Source organism: Sorex araneus, chromosome 4 (assembly GCF_027595985.1).
Source record: "Sorex araneus isolate mSorAra2 chromosome 4, mSorAra2.pri, whole genome shotgun sequence".
Classification (NCBI taxonomy): Eukaryota; Metazoa; Chordata; class Mammalia; order Eulipotyphla; family Soricidae; genus Sorex; species Sorex araneus.
Window position 1 is genome coordinate 205,350,331 of NC_073305.1, and position 22,756 is coordinate 205,373,086.

The 22,756-nt window shown below is 53.0% G+C and overlaps 2 protein-coding genes across 2 annotated transcripts; one reads left to right on the top strand and one right to left on the bottom strand.

Moving 5' to 3' along the window:
* Window positions 1-12: 12 nt before the first annotated feature.
* Window positions 13-6,821, bottom strand: ZNF48 (zinc finger protein 48). Its single transcript, XM_004615877.2, has 2 exons — window positions 4,753-6,821; window positions 13-2,592 (listed from the first exon to the last, which is right to left on the bottom strand). Exons 1-2 carry the CDS (start codon window positions 4,829-4,831, stop codon window positions 797-799), a joined length of 1,875 nt encoding a protein of 624 aa, XP_004615934.2. The 5' UTR covers window positions 4,832-6,821; the 3' UTR covers window positions 13-796.
* Window positions 6,822-8,385: 1,564 nt separating this feature from the next.
* Window positions 8,386-22,646, top strand: SEPTIN1 (septin 1). The gene is made up of 12 exons (XM_004615876.2): window positions 8,386-8,422; window positions 18,810-18,859; window positions 19,044-19,134; window positions 19,226-19,312; window positions 19,531-19,654; window positions 19,926-20,060; window positions 20,153-20,270; window positions 21,466-21,567; window positions 21,661-21,760; window positions 21,935-22,100; window positions 22,219-22,309; window positions 22,413-22,646. The coding sequence occupies exons 1-12, from the start codon at window positions 8,386-8,388 to the stop codon at window positions 22,488-22,490; spliced, it is 1,179 nt and encodes a 392-aa protein (XP_004615933.2). The 3' UTR covers window positions 22,491-22,646.
* Window positions 22,647-22,756: the final 110 nt, after the last annotated feature.

Below are 22,756 nucleotides of genomic sequence, written 5' to 3' on the forward strand. Positions count from 1 at the left end.
ACGGAGTCCAAGCCTCAGACAAGAAGCAGTTTATTGAGGTGACACAGTTGTGGCTGTTGGGCCCCGGGGCTTCTGCTCTGCCCTTCTCCCATCTCTGCTGCTGTCCACTGAGGTTTTCTGCTGTATCGGATCTATTTTGCCAGCGTCCAGGTGTCGACAGGGCAGTTTGGGGGTGAGTTAGTCCTGAGACTAGGTTCCTTGTGCTGTCCAGGAGTGAGCTCTGACTGAATGCATGCTTGCAACCTAGGTTCCAGGCCCTGAGCACCACCGGAAGTGACCCAAAAGTTATCCTAACTATTCCCCTTAAATTCCAGGAGTCCCATTGTTGCAGCTCACAAGGTCAAGTCTGGTTCAGGGGCAAGGCTGGGAGAGCTTCATTTCTTTTTGGTTGTGAGCCACACCCTATTGTAGTCAGGGTTGTCCTAGTTCTGCACTCAGGAACCGCTCCCAGCGGGGATCGAGGACCCATATGGGGTGCTGGGGATCAAACCTGGGTTGGCCCGGTACAAGGCAAATGCCCGCCTGCCCACTGTACTATCGCTCCGGCCCCGGGGTTCACTCCTTAACAGTTTAGGAGGCAGCAAGAATTTAGGTTTCCTTAAGAGCCCTAAGGTCCTGAGCCCAGCTAGGACATTTCCTGAGTGAGCGTCAAGGTCATCTCCAATCTCTATTTCTACCTATTCACTCCGTTCTCCCCCTTTCCCCCCCCAACCACCTCCCAGGCCCTTTTTTCCTCTGCTTAAGGAACAGATACCCTCCCTTTGGTCTCCTGGCCTTCCACCCTCCCTGGCCCCCTTCATTCCAGTCCCGTCGGTGGCTCCTCTTTGAGGGACCTTGCTTGATCATCTCCTATCCCAAAGGGCCTCAAGACCAGGTGCCCACGCTGGTGCTTGATTCGGGCCGAACTGTCCCCGAAACCCTTGCCACACTCCGCACACTTGTAGGGCTTCTCCCCGGTGTGCGTGCGCCTATGTTTGACTAAATCAGAGCTCCGGGGGAACTCCTTCCCACAGAAGCCACACACATGCCGCTGGCTGGGTGCAGAGGGTTGGGCCTGGACTCGGGCTGGAGGGGCCACGGGGCCGGGGCCTGGGGGGTTATGTGGCCTCAGGAGAGTGGATGCTGGTGGTGACCGGGCCCGCTCACCACGGTGGGTGCGGAGATGCTTGACCCGGGCCGAGCTGTCGGCAAACCCTTTGCCACACACAGGGCAGAGGTAGGGCTTCTCCCCCGTGTGCACACGATGGTGCTTCACCAGGTCCGAGCTTCGGCGGAAGCCCTTGCCACAGTCGGGGCACTTGTGGGGCTTGTCAATGGCTAGTGGTGGAGGCGGCTCCCCAGCCTGCGGGCCCCCAGGCTCGGGCTCCAAGCCTGGCAGGCCGAAAGGCCCGTCACCTGAGTGCGAAGGGCTCCTCGGGGTCAGCGGGGGGCTGGTGCCAAGAGGAGGTGGGGGGGGACTTGAACTGGGTGGCGGGCTCGGGATGAGGGGGGCCAGAGGGTAGCCCGGGAAGCTGAAGTCCTGGGGCTCCAGGTGTGTGAGGCGGTGGCGCAGGAGGGTGGAACTGAGGCTGAAGGTGCGGTCACATTCGGGGCAGGCGTGCGGCCTTTCCCCGCTGTGGGTGCGGAGGTGTTTGACCCGGGCCGAGCTGTCGGCAAAGCCCTTGCCACACTCAGGGCAGAGGTAGGGCTTCTCCCCCGTGTGCACCCGGAGGTGCTTCACCAGATCCGAGCCCCGCGCAAACTCTTTCCCGCACACGTCGCAGCCAAATGGTTTGGGCCCCAGGTGACTGCGCTGGTGGGTCAGGAGGCTGCAGCTGAGGACGAACCTCTTGCCACAGTCAGTGCAGACATAGGGCTTGTCCTGGCCTTTGGGTCCCTGAGTGGCGACTGCGGCTGTTCGAGAAGGCTGCCGGCGGGGCACCACCGGCCGGGGGGCCTGCTCCCCCCGGTGCGTCCGCTGGTGCTTTATGCGGGCGGAGCTGTCCCCGAAGCCCTTGCCACAGATGCCACACTTATAGGGCTTCTCACCTGTGTGTGTGCGCTGGTGCTTCACCAGGTCGGAACTCTGCCGGAAGCTCTTGCCACACTCACCGCAGATAGTGGGGCGCTCACCAGCAGGAATCCTGGACCGAGGAATCTTGGGGGGGCCCTGGGCTGCTGGACGGGCTCTGTAGGGCTTCTCACCGCTGTGAGTTCGCTGGTGTTTAATACGCGCAGAGCTATCCCCAAAGCCCTTCCCACAGACGCCACACTTGTAGGGCTTCTCCCCCGTGTGGGTCCGCTGGTGTTTCACCAGATCGGACATCTGCCGAAAACTCTTGCCGCACTCACCGCACACAGCAGCCCGATCGCTAGCCTGGCCCCAGCGGGGTTCCCCCAGGAGCCGGGGGCCTCGATCCCGAGGCTTTCCTAGTCCCTCTCTGTGGACCCACAAATCATCCCAGGTCTGGAAGCCGTCGGGTTTGAGAGAGGCATTTCCTACTTCGCGGCCGGGGGCCAGATCTTCCTCCTCCTTGAACCTCAAGTCATCCTCCTGTGGGGTTTGTTCAAACTCCTCAGGCTGGGAGAGCGCCACAGTCTCGATCCCTAGACCTGGGGAAAGAGAAGGGAGTAGCAGACCCTGTGTCTGATAGTGTGGCCTGGGGCTTCCATCACCACCCTGCCCCCAAGAACTTCGGGAGCACTTACTATTGTCTCTGCCTCTCATTAACATGCATTTACAGCTATTCCCCTAAACTCTACAGACCAGATGGCCTACAAGTGCCAAAGTTGCATCTTATTTTATTATTTTTTTTTTTCTTTTTGGGTCACACCTGGCGATGCACAGGGGTTACTCCTGGCTCTGCACTCAGGAATTACCCCTGGCAGTGCTCAGGGGACCATATGGGATGCTGGGATTCGAACCCGGGTTGGCCGCGTGCAAGGCAAACGCCCTACCCGCTGTGCTATCACTCCAGCCCCAGTTGCATCTTATTTTTAATTTTTAATTTAATTTTATTGTTTTGGGGCCATGCCCAGTAGTGCTCTGGGGTTACTCCTGGCTCTATACTCAGGACTCATTTCCTGGTAGGCTCAGGGACCATAATGGATGCGGAGGATCCAATGTGGGTTAGCTGCGTGCAAAGCAGGAGCCTTACCTGATGTACTATCTCTCCAGCCCCTTATTTTTAATTTTTAAAAGTCATTGAGGGGCCGGAGCAATAGCACAGCGGGTAGAGCGTTTGCCTTGCACGCGGCCAAATGCGGCGGACCCGGGTTCAATCCCTGGCATCCCGTATGGTATCCCAAGCACCGCCAGGAATAATTCCTGAGTGCAAAGCCAGGAGTAACCCCTGAGCATCACTGAGCATCACCAAAAAGCAAACAGTGATAGTACAACGGGTAGGGAACTTGCCTTGCACACACCTGACCTGGGTTTGATCCTTGGCATCCCAATTTATCTCTAAGCACCACTAGGACTAATTCCTGAGCGCGGAGCCGGGAGTAATCCCTAAGCATCACCATGTGGCCCAAAACAAAATTGAAAAGGTGAAAGTTAATAAATGCATGCTACCCCAACTCACTTTGCTCCTCAAACCAGGGACTGTCTCTGACCTTCCACTCTGATCCCCCCTGAAAGCAGGAACTAAATCTCTGTGAAAGGTACCCTCTGACAGACACCTTTATCAGCAGAGACAGGACAAACTAGCTCTGCTTAGCTCACTCCATTAAATGTCCAATGCTTTCAAGAATGTCTTTGTCCTGTCTGTTCTTCACAGATTAATTGCTTCTTTGTCTAAAAGCTATATAAACTGTTTGGCCATTCACGAGGTGACCTATATTTTATAAAATTAAATGTCTTTTTTTCCCCTTTTTAATCTCTTGTGTCCATTTATTATTTTGTTACCCAAAGGAACCAAACAAGATGAGGGAGAGATCCCACCCGACTTGCCTTTCCTCTGTGCGGCGGTACTGAGTCCTCGCAAGCAAACCTAAGATTATTATCAGCCAATTCCTGTTTCACAGACACTCTGTCACTTTCTCGAGATTAGAAAGGTCAGAAAGTAGCAGAGTCGAGTTTATAACTTCTGTCCCTCTGACTCTTGAGCCTGTGTTGTGACTACAATGTAAGAGCGCTCATTTGAAAAAGCAGGCATTCGCTGTTTCCATTGTCGCCAGAATGGATTGCTTCAGTCGTTTGATCTCGCACAGATTCTAAAGATGAATTCTAAGTAACTGCTGTCACAGGGCTAGGGAATCATAGCCTGTATGGGGACAGGTTTTCCCAGCGAAGGAAGGAGAAAACCACGGGGAGGAATGGAGTCTAACGCCGGGCAAGGCATCTCGGGATTAGAGGAAACATGTAAGGTCGGGACTGAACCCTAGGCTGGAGCTTCTCACTGAGCTGGGTTAGATTTCGGGGTGGGGGGGGGGGAGACCGGATTAGATCAGCCTGGCTGCAGAGGGCATCGCTGGAGAGACAAGGGCAGTGGGGAGGCCGCTGGAACTACCGAGGAGAGAGGCAAGGGCTAGAGTCAGGCAGCGCCCGGGCGGGAGGCGATGGCCGCGGGGAGGGGCGGCAGTCCTTGAAACGATGCCCCTTCCCGGGCGCACAGAAACACGGGCTCCGCGGGTGTGGACCCCCACCGCCACCCGCGCCTACCCGAAGCACAGTTCCCGCCCGGTCTTCCGGGGGCTCGTCCAGGTAGCGCCCGAGCCCGGACTTCCCACCCGCCGGGTACCTGCCGCCGGCCGCGCCTCGCCCGGTCTCACCTGCGCGGGCGCCCCGCAGCTGCTCCCTCCGTTCTGGACGTTGGAGCTCCGCGCCCCAAGGCTCCGCCGCGCGCTCCATCGCCGCCCTGAGCGCGGGGACAGACACCAGCCCACGGTCACACAGCCCGGGGCCGCTGCCCTCTGCCGGCCGGCGAGCGGGTCCGAGGTGGCCCGCGGTGCCCGCGGAGCCCGGCCGCGTCGCCCGCCGCCCTGCACCTGCCGGCCCCTCGGCCCGCGCGGCCGCACCCGGAGCTCCGAGCCGGGCTCAGGTGCCGAAGTCGCGGGCTGCCGGGGGCTGCGGGCTCGGCGCCAAGCAGGGAGGGGGTCGGGGCCGCCGGGGGCGGGACGGGAAGCGGAAGCGCGGCCGCCCCGAGTCGCTCTAGGACCGCGGAGGAGCCGCGCGCCCGCGGGGGCCGCCGGTCGGCCGGAGCGGGGGGCCGGCGCGCGGGGCCAGGGCCGCTCGGCGCCCGGGCCGGTGTCCGAACGCGCCGGTCTCCGCCGCGAGGCAGCGTCCTCGCCGCCCGGCCGGGCCGCCGGGCCGCCACCCCGGCCCCGGGAGACAAAGAGAGAGTCGCGGACGGGCCCCGGGAAGGGGTGGGGGCGGGGGGAGACCGAAGCAGACAAAGGGCGGCGGAGACCCCAGACGGGGCGGGGCGGGGCGCCCAGACGCAGGAAACAAAGCGGGGCAGGTCCGAGGCCCGGGGCCCGGGTGGGTGCGGGCGCCTGGCGAGCGCGAGACGCCGGTGGCGGCGGTGGCCGACGCCCCGTGGGTGCCGAGTGCAGACTGGGCACAGGGGATCAGACCCGGGCCCCGGCTTGGGGACTCACAATCCTCACCCAGGACCCAGAGACAGCGGCAGGCCAGAACTACGGGAGCCAGAGACTGGCCGCTGGAGACAAAGAGATGTAGGAACAGATAAGAGGAAAAAAATCATTGGCGGCAAATCACATGAGCTCTAAGAAAAGGCAGGGAGATTGGCGAGAAACAGGTCCCGAGGCAGAGAAACAAAAGACAATGGAACAGGCAGACACAAAGAATGAGGCCATGGGAGAGGAGGGACAGGCCCAGAGCCCTCCGAAGGCGGGGAACGGCTGCAGGATTAAGCTCAGTTTGGCGGGGCCCCTCGCGGGCTGCAGTAGATGCAGAGCCAGCGCTCCAGGCAAGCCTGCAAATGGCAGCAGCCAATCTGCTGATGGAGGGAGATTCTCTCACATTTCTTAGCGCTGAAGAGCAAAGCCAGGAGTTTGGAATAGAGTTGAAACCTGTGGAAGACTACCCTGGAGATTACAGGGCTTTGTGGGAGAGCGGAGAAGTATTCTAAGCTGTGGGGATGCTCCTGGGTGCTTGGCATGATGACACGACAAAACGGGGATCACAAATCAATAAGCACTGAGGCGTCACCAGCCAGTCCAGGCCTGGAAGAGGCTGAGAAGCTGATCAGGGAGCTCTGGGCTCAGTAGAATCAGACCAGTGAGGTACAGATTCTACCCTGACCTATTAACAAGATGGTAGGGTGTGAGGCTACCAGCGGGATCAGTCTCTGAAGATTTTAGTATCTGAGAGCTGTCGGGTCACTCATGCAGAATGCAACTGAGGCAGGCAGATAGATAGAAGAGGGCCTATGGCGATGGAGTTCCTGAGAAGTAATAAATCCAGTAACACCGAAGCTGCAAGAATTAAGGCCTAGGCCTGATAACATCTTCCTGGCGCCAGTGACAGGCCTTGTGGAGGCTGGGCCCCACAGAGACACAAACTTCAGCAAGAGACAGAGACTGCAATTAAGGATCTGAAGGAGATTTATGACACCTGAATGACCCCCATCTCTGCCAGAGAAATTCCAGACCAAGGTAGCCCCCCTTGGCAACCGCCCTAGCAACGAACTCTTACCTATCTAGACATCCCAGGTGGGGGCAGGTGGGAGAAACCCTATAAAAGCCACCTTGAACAAAGAAAGGGCGCACATATGCTGCCTGAACCCATGTGCTGCTTGCGCCCACATGGCCAAACACATATGATGTCTGAGCACATGTGTCACCCGCATGGCCCCTCTTGAGGTGTGTACTGAGACTCCACCATTGGAGAAGCCCACCTTCTCCCTTGAGCGTGTTACTCTCTCACTTTCCCCTTCCTAAAAAAACCTCCAAATAAAATCTGTGTTTACTTCACTGCTTATCTACTCCTGAAATTCCTTTCTGCCTATAAACCCTGGGGAAAGCCTAGGACTGATTCTCCGTTTCTGCAAAGAGCCAATCCTGGCTCCTGCCTGAGTCTGTGACTCCCAGAAAGAAATCTTAGGGGGGGATTAAGTCCCTTGCTGAGAAGACCAAACAGACGTTAGGTGTGACTCGATGTCACCTGATGGAGCTGGCGGGGCTCTGGCAGACTTTACCAATCCTAGTCTTCCCAGCTGGTCCCCGGGGGGCAGAGGCGGATTGGGAGAAAGTGACCACCTCTCCTCTTCGCCTCACATACACCACCCGCCGGGGCCCACCTACTTCAGGATTCCAATCCTTGCTGTTATGGTTTGATCTTGGGGAAATTATTTATTTCTGGCCAGAAAGATAGTACAAGGCTTAAGGCACTTGTCCTGCATGCAGCTACCTGGCTTCCGGCTTCCATCCCCAGTATCACTATCTCAGGCATTACCATGAGTAATTCGTGAGCACAGAGCTAGGAACACTGCTGGGTGTGGGCCAAAAAAAGTTTTACTGGATATCTTTTGCTAAATACTTTACACAGACTAATCCTTGTAGGATAACATTGGTTTGTACTTTCTGCCTTGCCACAGGGAGTTTAGGTTTATTGGATTACTCCTATCACAGTGCTCTCAATCCTCTGTGTTTATTTGTAATTTCTTTCTTTTTTTTCTTTTTTTTGTTTTTTTCTGTAATTTCTTTCTTTGTGCTCTGTTTTCCCAACCTGTCAATCACCTTTGCTTCCTGAGCAGACTCTGTTGACTTGTAAATATTGTTTTTCTCTTCTCCTTAAGTCCTTTGCATAGTTAATTCAGAGCAATGTTCTTTTGTATGAACACAGGAAGGCAGTTAATGCTATGCTTTTGTAAGTTGGGAGTTAACTGACTCTGAATGATGTTTACCACCTGGACCTCTGTTCTCTCAATTTAGGCCTCAGTTGCCCTTATTTCCTGGCACTCCACAAAAGCAGGGTCTCAATGAGGGACTGGATGAACCCAGGGCAAGTGATGTGCTACCCTGGCATCAAAAGGGGCCTGGCCAAAGTGCCATAATACTTAACTAAAGTTAAGAGCATGGTCATGGACAAATTCTGTCATGATCCAAAAAGTAATAACTAAATTCGGACCCTGCTGGGGTTAGGAAAGATTAATCTGGCCTGAGCACTGTGGTCTGAGTCTGTGGCAAGATGTTCCCAGGAGAGACACCCTATAAGCTCAATGTATCTCTTACTATGTCCAGATAAAATAACTAACATTAAGAAGTATTAAGATGTTAATTAAGATGTTAATTAAGTTATTGGACTAAGGAGAGCAGAAACACCCCTAGGTGGTATTTTCCACCCTGGAGCCTAATTGGCGATCAGGAAGGGCTGTTGATTTGTTGATGTACTACCCCCAACGCTGGGGAGTTGGAGAGAGACGTGAGAGTTGGAGGGAGATGCGAGAGGGAGACCAGGGCAGCAAGGTGGAGCGTGGTGAGGCTAGCAAGGGGGACGGAGGGAGAAGAATGTAGGGAAAGAATGCAGGAGCAGGCACGTGGAGAGATGTGGCTGCGAGAGGGAGCGCAGAGAGATGAGTGGGAGAGACGGGAAGAGATGGGATTGAGGGGCAGTGTGAGACTGGAATGGGGAGTTTAGTGAGACTGGAACGGGCACGTGGGGAGAATGGAATAAACGGCAACTGATCATCAATCAACCAGCCTGGCGGGCTTGTTTCCTCCTTCGTCTGCCCATGGCATCTACTGTCCAGGGCTGCAAGGGAGGGGGGGGATCAGAGAGAGCAGAGAGAGCGAGAGCGAGCGAGCAAGTGAGCCAGAGAGAGAGAGAGAGAGAGAGAGAGAGAGAGAGAGAGAGAGCGCTGGGGGGTGGGGGCATGCTCTCCCTAGCCACCCAGAGAATACACAAATCCTAAACCATTTTATTTTATTTTTTTTTTTTTCTTTTTGGGTCACACCCAGCGATGCTCAGGGGTTACTCCTGGCTTTGCACTCAGGAACTGCTCCTGGCAGTGCTTGGGGGACCATATGGGATGCCGGGGATCGAACCTGGGTCGGCTGCGTGCAAGCAAGGCAAACGCCCTACCCACTGTGCTATCGCTCCGGCCCCTAAACCATTTTAATTAGGTATCATCATGCCCGTTTTATAGCTTAGGAACAGAAGTAATCTTGGGGAGGAGGGTTGAACATATCCACCGGTGTTCAAGATTTATCCCTGGCTCTGCTCTGATGGAGCTTGGGTGACCCTATGGGGTGCCGGGGATCAAACCCAGGTTGGTTGCGTGCAAATATCTCGGGCCCCTCAATTATCACTCTTATGTTTGGGTCACTTCTGGCAGTACTCAGGCTACTTCTGCTTTGTGTTCAGGGGTCCATGTGAAATTGAACCTGGGCCTTCTGCATGTGAGGCAAGCACTCAGCCTGTTGAGCTATCTCTCCAGCTCTTCCGTTACAACTCTTTTAGCTAGAACTACCAAGGACAAAGATAACATTTTTAAACCTATCCTCATAGGGCAGCTAAGATTTCAGCAAAGTTCAGAGTTTGCCTGTAGTAGGAACTGAATGAACTTCAGAAAAGAAAAAAAAATAAGCTTAGGGGCCAGAGCTATAGTACAGCAGGTAGGGCATTTGCCTTGCACGTGGCCAACTGGAGTCAAGTTTGATTCCTGGCACCATATGTGGTCGCTCAGGGAATGATCCCTGAGCACAGAGCCAGAGTCGCCCTGAGCTACGCCAGGTGTGGCCTCAAAACAAAAACACATAAATAAATAAGCTTGAGATCCAAATATGATCTAAGACTCACTTACCTGGCTGACCTAGGTTCAGCGGACCCAGTGTTGCTTTGAACAGGGATGATCCTTGAGCACAGAGTCAAAGTAAGCCCTGCACACCACCAGGTATAGCAAAAAACAAAACAAAAGTATAGTAATAAATAGTAATTTTATTTCTTTGTGTTTGAGGGCCACACCCAGTGTGCTCAGGGGTCTTTTCTGTCTGGACAGTGATTGGAAGGCCGAATGTGGTGCTGGCATCAGCCTTTATGCAAGGCAGGCACCTTACCCGATGTACTGTATCTCTGACCCGATGGTCCCAGTTTTATTTGCTGTTGTGAGGGCCACCAGGGCCATAGCCAGGGAACACGGCAAACCCAGGGTCTTGCTCCTGAAAGGTTTATGTTCTATCACTGGAGCTATAACTCCAGCCCTGAGAATAGCTTTTTTGTATGTTTTGCGTTTGTTTATGGGGGGGGAACACACTTGGCAGTGCTCAGGAGCTACTTTTGGTTTGTTGCTTAGGGGTCACCCTGGTGCTGCTCAGAGGATCAAACTTAGATCTCTCACATGCTTTGCATGTGCTCAAATCCTTGAGCTCTCTCTCCAGCCCCCCCCAAACAGGTTTTTGTTTTTTTTTTTTTTTTTTTGCTTTTTGGGTCACACCTGGCCATGCACAGGGGTTACTCCTGGCTCTGCACTCAGGAATTACTTCTGGTGGTGCTCAGGGGACCATATGGGATGCTGGGAATCGAACCCGGGTCGGCCGCATGCAAGGCAAATGCCCTACCCGCTGTGCTATTGCTCCAGCCCCCCACAAACAGTTTTTTTTTTTTTTTTTTTTTTTTTTTGCTTTTTGGGTCACACCCAGCGATGCTCAGGGGTTACTCCTGGCTTTGCACTCAGGAATTGCTCCTGGCAGTGCTTGGGGGACCATATGGGATGCCGGGGATCGAACCCAGGTCGGCCGCGTGCAAGGCAAACGCCCTACCCGCTGTGCTATCGCTCCGGCCCCAACAGTTTTGTTTTGTTTTGTTTGCAGGGAGGCACACCCAGTTGTGCTTGGCGATCACTCCTGGTGGAGCTCAGGGGACCGTATGGGGTCGGCCCTGTGCAAGGCAAGCTCCTTACCCGCTGTACTATCCTTCAAGTCCCAGAGCTAACTTGTCTTGAACTAATTTCTTCCCCCATGCCTAAGACTGGCCAGATTGCACACCACACTGCAATCTTGCAGAGAACTAGCTCTGGCTTTGAGAAGAGTAGAGTAATAGGGTGTGAACTTGAACTCAAGTCTATAGATAGAGAAGCCTCTTGGGCCCAAGACTATGGCTCAATGATAGAGTGTGAGGCTACAAATTTGACCCATGGAACCAGCAATAACTCCCCACTCCAGCCTCAAGTGTGATGCCCCTGTCACTGTGATCTCTAATGCCACATGTGCGTGCTCTTTTTTTTTTTCTTTTTGCATCCCGCGTGCTCTTTTTTTTTTTTCTTTTTGCATCCCGACAATGACAATGCACCGGGGTAACTCCTGGCTCATGCATTCAGGAATTACTCCTGGCGGTGCTCAGGGTATCATATGGGATGCTGGGAATCGAACCCGGGTCGGCCGCGTGCAAGGCAAATGCCCTACTCGCTGTGCTATCGCTCCAGCCCCATGCGTGCTCTTTGGCAACTGCAACCGGGTACCAAAATTCCGTGTACAACCTGACATACAAAGTAAGAAAACAGCAGCATAGGGAAGGGAAGTGGGGCACTAGAGTTCTCCAGTTACGCCTGGGCTGGGGCCATATAAGTAGCTCGCTGTGAAGACCTGACAGGCTGACAGGAGAAGAAAAAGAACTAATCCAGCATTGGTGAGAGCTCACCTGGCACAGGTTTGCATGCAGGAGGTCCAGGTTTGCTTCCTGGCACTAGCCAAGCCACTGAGCACTGCCAGGAGCGATGACAAACAGAGCCCAGAGTAGTGCCAAACTGTTGGGCATGGTCCCAAACCAAAACAAAAGAACTAACCCAGATGGTTATGAAATGGGAAAACTGGGGCCAGAGAGATAGTACAGCGGGTAGGGTATTTGTCTTGCGTGCAGCAGACCCAGGTTCAATCCCCAGCATTCCATATGGTCCCTTGAGCACTGCCAGGAATAATCCCTGAGCACAGAGCCAGGAGTAATCCCTGAGCGCCTCTAGGTATGGTCCAAAACAGTACAAATGAACAAATAAAAATATGTGGGAGAACTATCCACTACCTGGCAAGCTACCTGTGGCATATTCGATATGCCAAAAACAGTAACAACAAGTCTCACAATAGAGACATTACTGGTGCCCGCTCAAGCAAATCGATGAACAATGGGATAATAGTGCTACAGTGCTACCCTAGAGGAAACTCAAGGTAGGACCGTCCTTTCTCCAACCTTAGCATGTGAGTGGTTAGGCATAATGTGCTGATGTGCATACACCTATTAGTAGAATATTGTGTCATTTAAAATTCATATTATCACCTTAAATTCATATTATCTCACTATAAATTCATATTTATATAATCTACATATAACACAAAGGTCAGTCTGAACCTTTTCAACAAGGTAATTGATTAGTACTGTAGCACTCTCGTCCCATTGTTCATCGATTTGCTTGAGCGGGCACCAGTAACATCTCCATGGTGAGACTTGTTACTGTTTTTGGCATATTGAATACACCACGGGTTGCTTGCCAGGCTCTGCAGTGTGGGCTGGATACCCTTGGTAGCTTGCTGGGCTCTTCAAGAGGGACGGAGGAATAGAACCCAGGTCAGCCACGTGCAAGGCAAATGCCCTACCCGATGTGCTGTCACTCCAGTCCACCAATAATAATAATAGTGGGGGGGAGGGGGGAGGTATACTGTGATTCTTGGTGGTGGAATATGTGCATTGGTGAAGGGATGGGTGTTCAAGCATTGTATAACTGAGACTTAAACCTGAAAGCTTTGTAACTTTCCACATGGTGATTCAATAAAATAATAAATTTAAATTAAAAATAATAATAATAATAATAATAATAACAATTTTAAAAAGTACTATATGGTACAAGTTTGGTATATATACATACACACACATATTTATTTATTTTTTTTTTAAATTTTTATTAAATCACCATGTGGAAAGTTACAAAGTTCTCAGGTTTATATGTCAGTTATACAATATTCAAACACCCATCCCTTCACCAGTGCCCATATTCCACCACCAGAAACCCCAGTATACCCCCCGCCCCCACCCCCTACCCCCTACTGTATAACTAATGAATTTCACTTCATTTTTTCTTTACCTTGATTACATTCCATAATTCAACACAAAACTCACTATAGTTGACATAACTCTCTCTCTCTCTCTCTCTTTTTTTCTCTTTTTCCTTTTCCCTTTTTTTTTTTTTCTTTTTCCCCCTCATCCCCCTTCCTGCGCCTCATAGTATGGTGTACGCCACGCCACGTCGGCCAGCGTGGGGCTTTTGCTTAGTTCACAGTCCAGAGGTGGCTGCTACATTAAAAACCTTCAATATTTTCAACAAAAACTTACTGTTATTATTTGGAGTTTCCCCCCCAAGTCAGACCTGTTCAAATGGAACCAATTCACATTGCTGACAATTATAAATGTTAAGTCGCGCGGACGCAGCAGCGGTTTTGGATTTCTGTATAAAGTCCAGGGAGAATTCTGCCAGAAATTACATAGCCCAGCTCACAGTCCCAGTGCATTGCTGTAAGAAGTCTCTGAATTCAAAGTCTTTAGGCGCAGAGGGTCCGATTCGCGCTCAGCGGCTCCGGGTTTATCTGGGCCGAGGGCGTGCCGGTTACGCCCCCTTCCCATGAGTTCCTGGGAGCCCCCAAAGTAAAATCCGAATACCTGTGGGTCTGGAATCAGAAGATGGCGCCTGCCACATGGTGCCGCCAGCCCGCCGCTTTCCATGCAGGAAGACAGGGTGGGGAGGAAAAAAAATTCCACCCCCAGCAGCACCGAGTTGTAGCCCAGTTTGGTGTCCCAATGCATTGCTCTCGGGTGCTGCGCTGGATGCCCGAATCACACACACATATTTAGATAACATTTTGGCCACATTGTGGCTCTTAGGACTACTCCAAGCTCTGTCCTCAGAGGTTACTCCTGTTAAATACTCAGTGCACCATATGGTGCCGGGAATCAAACCTGGGCTTCTGGCATAAAAAGCATGTGTGGGGGCTGTAGCCATAGCACAGCGGGTAGGGCGCTTGCCTTGCATATGGACCACCCGGGTTCGATTCCCAGCATCCCATAGGGTCCCCTGAGCACCGCCAGGAGTAATTCCTGAATGCAGAGCCAGGAATAACCCCTTTGCATCGCCAGGTGTGACCCAAAAAAAAAGCAAAAAAAAAAAAAAAAGCATGTGCGCAGCCAGTTGAACCATTTCTCTCTCTCTCTCTCTCTCTCTCTCTCTCTATATATATATATATATATATATATATATATATAGCTGTCTTCCCCAGGGCCCTCGGAGGGGACGGGCTCCAGCTTCCCTCCCCACCCAGAGCAGAGCTCCCGGCGGCTGAAGACCACCGGAACCTAGCTACAGCCATGCTGGAGGCCCCTCTCCACACGTTCGGACAGGCCTCATGCATGAAGGTACCAGCAGAGGAACCCAGGTGTGTGTAATCCCATCAACGACCAACATCCAGAGAGAGACTTAAAAGCAAGCTCTCAGAAGCGCTCGGCCGCTTGTAGCCTTCTCTCTCTGGGAGAAACTGGCAACCTTCTGAGTTTCCTCTTCTGAGAGTTTCAGCCTTGCAAGCTTCCCATGGTATATTCATATGCAAAATCCAGTAACAAGCTGGATCTCATTCCCCCAACCCTGAAAGAGCCCCCAGTGCAACATTGTTAGGAGGGCCGAGTTGAGATGGACTTCTAAGATCTCAGGGAAAGGACGAAATGAGATGTTAATGAGCCTGCCCGAGAAATCGGTGATAAACGGGATTTTGTGATTCATGATTCGTGATATATATATGTGTATATACATATATATAATTTTAGAGATATAAAAAATCTAGAAGGATAAACATCAAATAGGGTTGGATTATGGTAGCAATGTTAGATTTTAACTTGGGGTGCCATTCCGTGTGATGCTAAGATAACCACTTTTTTGTTTGTTTTGTTCTGGGTCACATTTGGTGATGCTCAGCTTTTACTCGTGGCTCTACACTAAGGAATTATTCCTGGAAGTGCTTGGGGGACCATATGGGATGCCAGGGATCAAACCCATGTTGGCTATGTGCAAGTGCCCTACCTGCTGTAATATCTCTCCAGCCCCCAAAAGATTTTTTTAACTCACTTTAATTTTCTAATTTTTCTATTAGAATATGTATTAATGGTATAATAGGTAAATGTATATTCTTGTTATTTTCTTTTTTTGGCTTTTTGGGTCACACCCGGCGATGCTCAGGGGTTACTCCTGGCTCATGCACTCAGGAATTACTCCTGGCGGTGCTCGGGGGACTATATGGGATGCAGGGAATCGAACCCAGGTCGGCCGCGTGCAAGGCAAATGCCCTACCCACTGTGCTATTGCTCCAGCCCCAATACTTGTTATTTTCTTAAAGGCCACTGAATGACTCAGAAAAGAGCAAATTAGGGACTGAAGCAATAGTACAGTGGGTAGGGCACTTGTTCTGCATGTGACCAACCTGAGTTCACTCCCCAACACCTCATATGGTCATCCGAGCCTGCCAGGAGTGATTCCTGACATCAGAGTCACCAAGCCCTGAACACTTCCAGGTGTGGCCTAAAAACAAAAACAAAAATAAAAACTAATAAATAAGTAAATACAAGAGCTAATCAGACAACACAGCACAAAGCCAAGGGATAGACAGGGGCCAATTTTTCTGATAAAAAGGGCTGGGAAACCAGTTGTATATACCTGGGGACAGCAATATAGAGAGAGGAGCTACTCAGGCTTTCACTAAAACACAGGAAAACTCAGCTTGTTGAGAAATGCGGGAAGAAATCGCGTGGTCTGGGAGGTGTATTTTATCTCTTTCTCAGCCTCTCCATCACTGTAGTACACTACTCGCAGCTTTCTGTCTCTGCAGAGGGCCACAGCCCTGTCTGATTCACTGTCTAGATCCTCAGAAACTCATCTGAGGAACACTCACAGACTAGAGTGACACTGCCGTCACACCCTCACTCAGGTACTGGCAGTAACCCACAATCTCTGTGATCTCATGCCAGGCACCTGCTACTTAGAGTTCAAGAGTATTCAACCGTATAAGCCTTATCACCATCCTGTGAGTCACAATTCTATGTCACACTGATAATCCTGTGAAGTAGATTTCTTTTTTGTTTGTTTTTTGGACTATACCCAGTAATGCTCAGGGGTTACTCCTGGCTCTGTGCTCAGGAATAACTCCTGGTGCTCAGGGGACCATATGGGAGCTGGGGATTCAAACCCAGGTTGGCCATGTGCAAGGCAAATGCCCTCCCTGCTGCACTATTGCTCTGGCTCCATATGAATTTTTAATGTAATGTATATAATTCTGTTGAATTCATTGTGATTGGAGCTTCTAATCCCACTTGATCGTTGAGAAAAGTAAGGAGAGAAATGATTTCCCAAGATTACTTGATGAGAACAAGAAATGAGGTTGAAATAAAGAATGAGATATACTATGAGTCCGAGAGCCAGTACACTGGGTAAGGTGATTGCCTGGCATACAGCCAACCTAAGTTCAATTCCAGCACCACATATGGTACCCTAAGCCCTGCCTGGAATGATCCCTGAGCACAGAGCTAGGAGTAAGCCCTAGGCAAGATGGGTGTGGCCCAGAAACAAAATAAAACAAAGATACAAACATAACCTGGCAACATGGACAATTTTTTTTTTGGTATAGGGGAATCAAACCCAGGGCCTCATACATGCAAGGCATATATTTTACTACTGAGTCATATCCCCAACCCATACATGGATAGATCCTTAAAAACAAAACTTCTGCTGAGAATAGCCTCAGCACCGGCAGGTGTTGGCAAAAGGGAAAAGGAAACAAACAAAAATTAGAACTTAATGGGGCTGGAAATGTGACTCAACAATAAAGGGTTTGCCTTGCGGGTGTGTATCACAGGGCCTAGAGGGATAGGGCAGTGCTCAGTGAAGAAGTTACACAAATGTTGTTCACGCATGCACGCACGCACGCACACGCGCACACACACCCTTCCTTTCCTACACATATGCACTATAGTATTTCCAAAGTGATACAAATAAAAAATACTTTTCGAGTATATTTTTGGAGTGATCGCATAATGAGCAGGGACTTGCCTTGCATTCAGCCAATCCCAGTTTTATCCCTGGCATCACATATGATCCCCAGAACCACTGGGCACTTCTGGTGCGGTCCAAAAACAAAACAAATAAAAAGGACAGCAGAACTGTTGTCTGAGCACTCTACCCTTATGACCTCACTTAACCTTAAGTACCTCCAAACACAGTCACTTAAGAGGGTCAGATTTTGGTACATGAATTTTGGGAGGGCATGCTTCTATCTATTTGGGAGGAGTTAATAGGGAAATGATAGGACTGGAAGGACAGTATAGGGGTTAACGTGCTTGCCTTGCTTCCTGCTGACCCCAGTTTATATCCTTGGCACCCAGCACTGCTCCTGAGCACAGAACAAGAATTAGTCCCTGTTGGAACCCAAGAGACAAAGAGCTAGCACAGTGGGCAGTGTGCTTGCCTGGGTTTGATCCCTGGCACCCCAGGTGGCCCCCAAAGCCCCACCAGAAATGATCCCGAGTGCAAAGCCAGGAGGTAATCCTGAGTACTACAGCCTGTGTACTCCTCCACCTCCAAAAGAGAAATAACAATCTAAAGGAGTGGAGAAGCTAAATGGCGTTGCAGCAATGAACAGGATCCATATTAAGCAGCTTCTTTCAAAGAGAGGATCTACTGTTTTGTTTTGTTCTCAAAGAGAGTGTCTTAAACAATTTAGCAGTTTATTTTTTTAACCCAAGTGTTCAAAAACAGGTGACTGGATAAGGAAACTATGGTACATATACACAATGGAGCACTAATCACTCAGAAGATGAAATCAGGGCTGGAGAGATAGAACAGCAGGTAGGGCGCTTGCCTTTCATGAGGCCAACTCTGTTCGAGTCTCAGCATCCCATATGGTCCCTCAAGTACTGCCAGGAGTAATTCTTGAGTGCAGAGTCAGAAGTAACCCCTGAGCATCGCCGGGTATGACCCAAGTACCCCCACGCCCCCACTCCAAATAAAAGATCAGCCTCCTTTTTTTTACATGTTCTGTAGCATTTCAGTCTTTGGCCTAACTTCATCCATTTAGTCTTCTATGCATCGATTCAACTAGTATATTGCCACTGTTTTGTGCTGAGGTCCTGTTCAAGACGCTGAGGTTATAGAAATTAGGAAAGCATCTCCCTTACTAAGAGAGCTCAGCAGGAAGCAGGAGAAACAGAGAAGCGAATCTGGCAGGGGTAGGGGGCACACCCAGCTATGCTCAGGGATCACTCCCGTTGGTGCTCGGGAGATCATCTGGGATGCTGGGGATCAAACACGGTCAGCTGCAGATCAGGCAAGGGCCCGCCTCAGTGCTATACTATCACCCTGACCTTGAAAAGGCAACTTTTGGGGCTGGAGCGATAGCACAGCGGGGAGGGCATTTATTTGCCTTGCACGCGGCCGACCCGGGTTCGATTCCCAGCATCCTATATGGTCCCCTGAGCACCGCCAGGAGTAGTTCCTGAGTGCATGAGCCACGAGTGACCCCTATGCATCACCGGGTGTGACCCAAAAAGAAGGGGAAAAAAAAGGCAACTTTTCATTTTTTTTTAACCATCCTTCAAAGCCTTCATTTCACTTGTCAGAGAGACCAGCTGCGTCCTTCCTCTAGCCCCCTCCTGGCCTCCTTTAGGATAATGGGGCTACCTGGGCATGGGGAATAAAGGGTGTGGAAATGGAGGGGCAGAAGGTCTTCTGGGCAGAAGAAGATAGGACAGGGAGGCCCCAGGCATTCATAGTTTTGATGTCGTCCCGGGGCCTGTGTGCATATCTCAGCCCGCCCCCTGGTTTGCCACACTTGACTTCCTGCCCCTCCAGAGGAAGTGGGGAGCAGCGACGGCAGGTGCAGTGGTGGACGCAGGGTCATGGTGAGTCTTTCTGGCCTAGAATCCAGCCTCTCGGCCCCCAGCCCAAAGGGAGCTGGGCACAGATGATGCCACAGTGAGCTGAATTCTCCAACCCTCTGGGCTCAGGTCGGGGGTGGTGGTGGGGGGGGGGAGGGAGGCTGCCTGCTGCTGGCCATGGCCTTGCACTGTCCACCCCCTTCAACAGGACAAGGAATATGTGGGTTTCGCCGCTCTCCCCACTCAGCTGCATCGCAAGTCCGTCAAGAAGGGGTTTGACTTCACTCTCATGGTGGCAGGTCTGGGGGTTTGGGAGAAGAGGCTGGACGGGGGTCCGCCAAAGGCCCGAGGCGTCACCTCACCTGATGGGTGGTCCTGTCCTGTCCACAGGGGAGTCGGGTCTGGGGAAATCCACCCTCATCAACAGCTTGTTTCTCACCAATCTCTATGAGGACCGGCAGCTGCCAGAGGCCAGTGGTAAGCTCCTTCCTGCCTCTCGGCCACTCGGTCGCCCTGGGCAGTGCCCTCCCTGCACCCCTGCTCTGGGTGTCTCCGGACTGGGTGCGTCTCTGTCTCTGGGTGCTTCTGCCTGAGGCCGTGTCCTTTCTTGAAAGCCAGGGTGGGGGCAACTGTGGTTCTGGGAAGGAAACTGGTCTCGCCCCGCCTCCAATTCCCTGATGTCTCTCGCCCCATAGCTCGGCTGTCGCAGACACTGAGCATCGAGCGCCGGGGAGTGGAGATCGAGGAGGGGGGCATTAAGGTGAAGCTGACCGTGGTGGACACACCTGGCTTTGGGGACTCAGTGGACTGCTCTGACTGGTGAGGAGACTGGGAGGGGCAGGGGTTAACCCCCCAATATGGCTGCTCCATGAAGACTGAGGGGTGAGACGGGGCTGGCCGAGCTCCCCGACACCTGTCACAAGAGGTGGAGCTGTTTCTGGTGACCATCTGGCCCCAAGTGTCCTGGGCCTCCCAACCCCTCACTTCCACCCAGCCCTGCGGCCCCGACTCTGACCACTGTCTCCCCACCCCCAGTTCTAACCACTGTCTCCCACCCCCAGCTCTAACCACTGTGTCTCCCCACCCTTAGCTGGCTGCCCGTGGTGCGCTTCATTGAGGAACAGTTCGAACAGTATCTCAGGGATGAGAGTGGCCTGAACCGGAAGAACATCCAAGATTCCCGTGTTCACTGCTGCCTCTACTTCATCTCACCCTTTGGCCGGGGGTCTGAGGGGCTCTCCAGGGGGCAGGGGGCATCGTCTGGGAGGGCTGGGGCTCTCTCTGCAGCAGGAGGCTGAGCCTAATTCCTACATGCAGGCTCAGGCCCCTGGATGTGGCCTTCCTCCGGGCCGTGCATGAGAAGGTCAACATCATCCCAGTCATTGGCAAAGCAGATGCCTTGATGCCTAAGGAAACCCAAGCCCTCAAGCAGAAGGTATGCGAGGGCCTAGGGCTGGAGGGATAGCACACTGGGTAAGGTGCTTGCCATGCACTCGCACGCCTGACCTCGGTTCGGCTGACACGGGTTCGATCAAACTCCTGGCATCCGTGGAGCACTGCCAGGAGTGCAGAGTAAGGAGTAATCCCCGAGCATTGCCACGTATGTCAAAAGCAAAGCATAACAAAAACAGAAGGTACATGAGGTCCTTTAAGCTGCTTGAAGCTCAATCACCAAGGGTAAAGAAAGTCCAAAGGCTGGAGTTTTATTTTATTTTATTTTTGCTTTTTGGGTCACACCCAGCAATACACAGGGGTTGCTCCTGGCTCATGCACTCAGTAATTACTCCTGGCAGTGCTCGGGGGACCATATGGGATGCTGGGAATCGAACCCAGGTCAGCCGCTTGCAAGGCAAATGCCCTACCCGCTGTGCTATTGCTTCAGCCCCAAAGGCCGGAGTTTTAAATGCACGCTTTGCAGGAGGGAGATCTGGGCTCAATCCCTGCCCCCCCATGCTCCATTTAGTACACGGGAGCAATCCCTGAGCACCAAGCTGAGAGTAGCCTTAAAGCATCACTGGGTGTGGCCCCGGGAAACCAAATGGCAATAACAAAATAACCAAAACTCATGACCCAATCTAAATTGCTTTGACTTCTTTCATCTTTCTGGAGCAAGATGTTAGGCTCAACTTTGGGAGTTTCTGAGGAGGGTGGGTTGAAAGCTCCCAGAAGCGGCCTTTCTTATTTCTCAGAACAGAAGTCCTGGCTGCAGACTTGGCTAAGGTGGGTCTGAGGGCAAGTGTAGACATGAGGGACCCCCATATCCCTCTGGCCCGGGGCAGAAGGCAGCCCGCTCTAGTATCTCTGGCGCCGTCTCCCAGTCTCTGCTGGGTGGGGCTGGAACGATAGCACAGCGGGTAGGGCGTTTGCCTTGCACGCAGCCGACCTGGGTTCCATTCCCAGCATCCCATATGGTCCAGGAGTAATTCCTGAGTTCAAAGGAGTAACCCCTGAGCATCGCCGGGTGTGACCCAAAAAGAAAAAAAAAAAACAACAAAAAACAGTCTCTGCTGAGTGCTCTGCCCTCAGTCCGCTTTCCCCTGTCTCTGATCCTCCCTGTCTTAGGCTTCCTGGTGCTGGAGATCCTGGTTTTGTTCACCTCTCATGATGCCTCTCTCTGTATCTCCTCCCAGATACGGGACCAGTTGAAGGAGGAGGAGATCAATATCTACCAGTTCCCAGACTGCGACTCTGACGAGGACGAAGACTTCAAGAGACAGGATGCTGAGATGAAGGTGCGGATGCGAGGGAGAAGGGGTGGGGGCTAGGGGAGGCGGAAGCTGGGAAGGGTGACCCTGTGTCCACCCACCCTGGCCCCTGCCGTCCAGGAAAGCATCCCGTTCGCGGTGGTGGGCTCCTGCGAGGTAGTGAGGGCCTGTGAGACCGGACCAGTGAGGGGGCGCCGCTACTCCTGGGGTACCGTGGAGGGTGAGTAGAGTAGAGGGGAACACCCGCGGTCAGCTGGGACTGCAGCCGAGTCATCTGCACCCAACATTTGCTCTGGTCGAAGGGGTCCTAGGAGCCCCGACCGGGTCCCTGTGCGGCAAACTCTGGGGGCGGGGGGGGGGGCAGCTCCCTGACGCTCCCGGGTCCGCCCCCCAGTGGAGAACCCCCTTCACTGCGATTTCCTGAACCTGCGTCGGATGCTGGTGCAGACACACCTACAGGACCTGAAGGAGGTGACGCACGAGCTGCTCTACGAGGGCTACCGGGCCCGCTGCTTACAGAGCCTGGCCAGGCCCGGGGCGCGAGATCGCGCCAGCCGGAGGTGAGAGCCGGGAGCCCTGGCCGAGGGGGCGCCCTCACCCCTCCGGGAGGCCGCCTGGCGCCGCCTCGAAGCCGTGGCCGCCAGCCCTAGACTCGTGTCCCTCTCCCGCACCCTCTAGTAAGCTTTCCCGCCAGAGCGCCACAGAGATCCCGCTGCCCATGCTGCCTCTGGCCGAGACGGAGAAGCTGATCCGCGAGAAAGACGAAGAGGTGAGTTCCCCGCGCCCCCTGCCCCCTGCCCAGACCCCAGTCCTCGTCGAAGTCCTCCTCCGGCCTCGCCCCGTCCCACCGCCCGCAATCTTGCCCGGCACAGCTGCGCCGCATGCAAGAGATGCTGGAGAAGATGCAAGCGCAGATGCAGCAGAGCCAGGAGCAGTCGGACACGCTCTGAGGCCGGGTTCCCTCGGCTCCGCCTTCGGTCCGTCTCGCGTCCAACCCCGGCCCCAGGCTGCCCAGCGGCTCCTGCAGCCCCGCCTGCAAGGCCCGCCCCCACCCCGCCCCGGCCCCGCCCGCCGCGCCCCGCCGCCCGCTTTCAATAAAGTCTGCGTTTTGCTGAGGCTGTGTGAGTCCTTTTATCCCGTCGGGAAAAAGTGGCGACCCCCCCCACCGGCGCCCCAAATCTGCAGGCCACTACTTCCCGCAGGGGTTCAGCCCGGC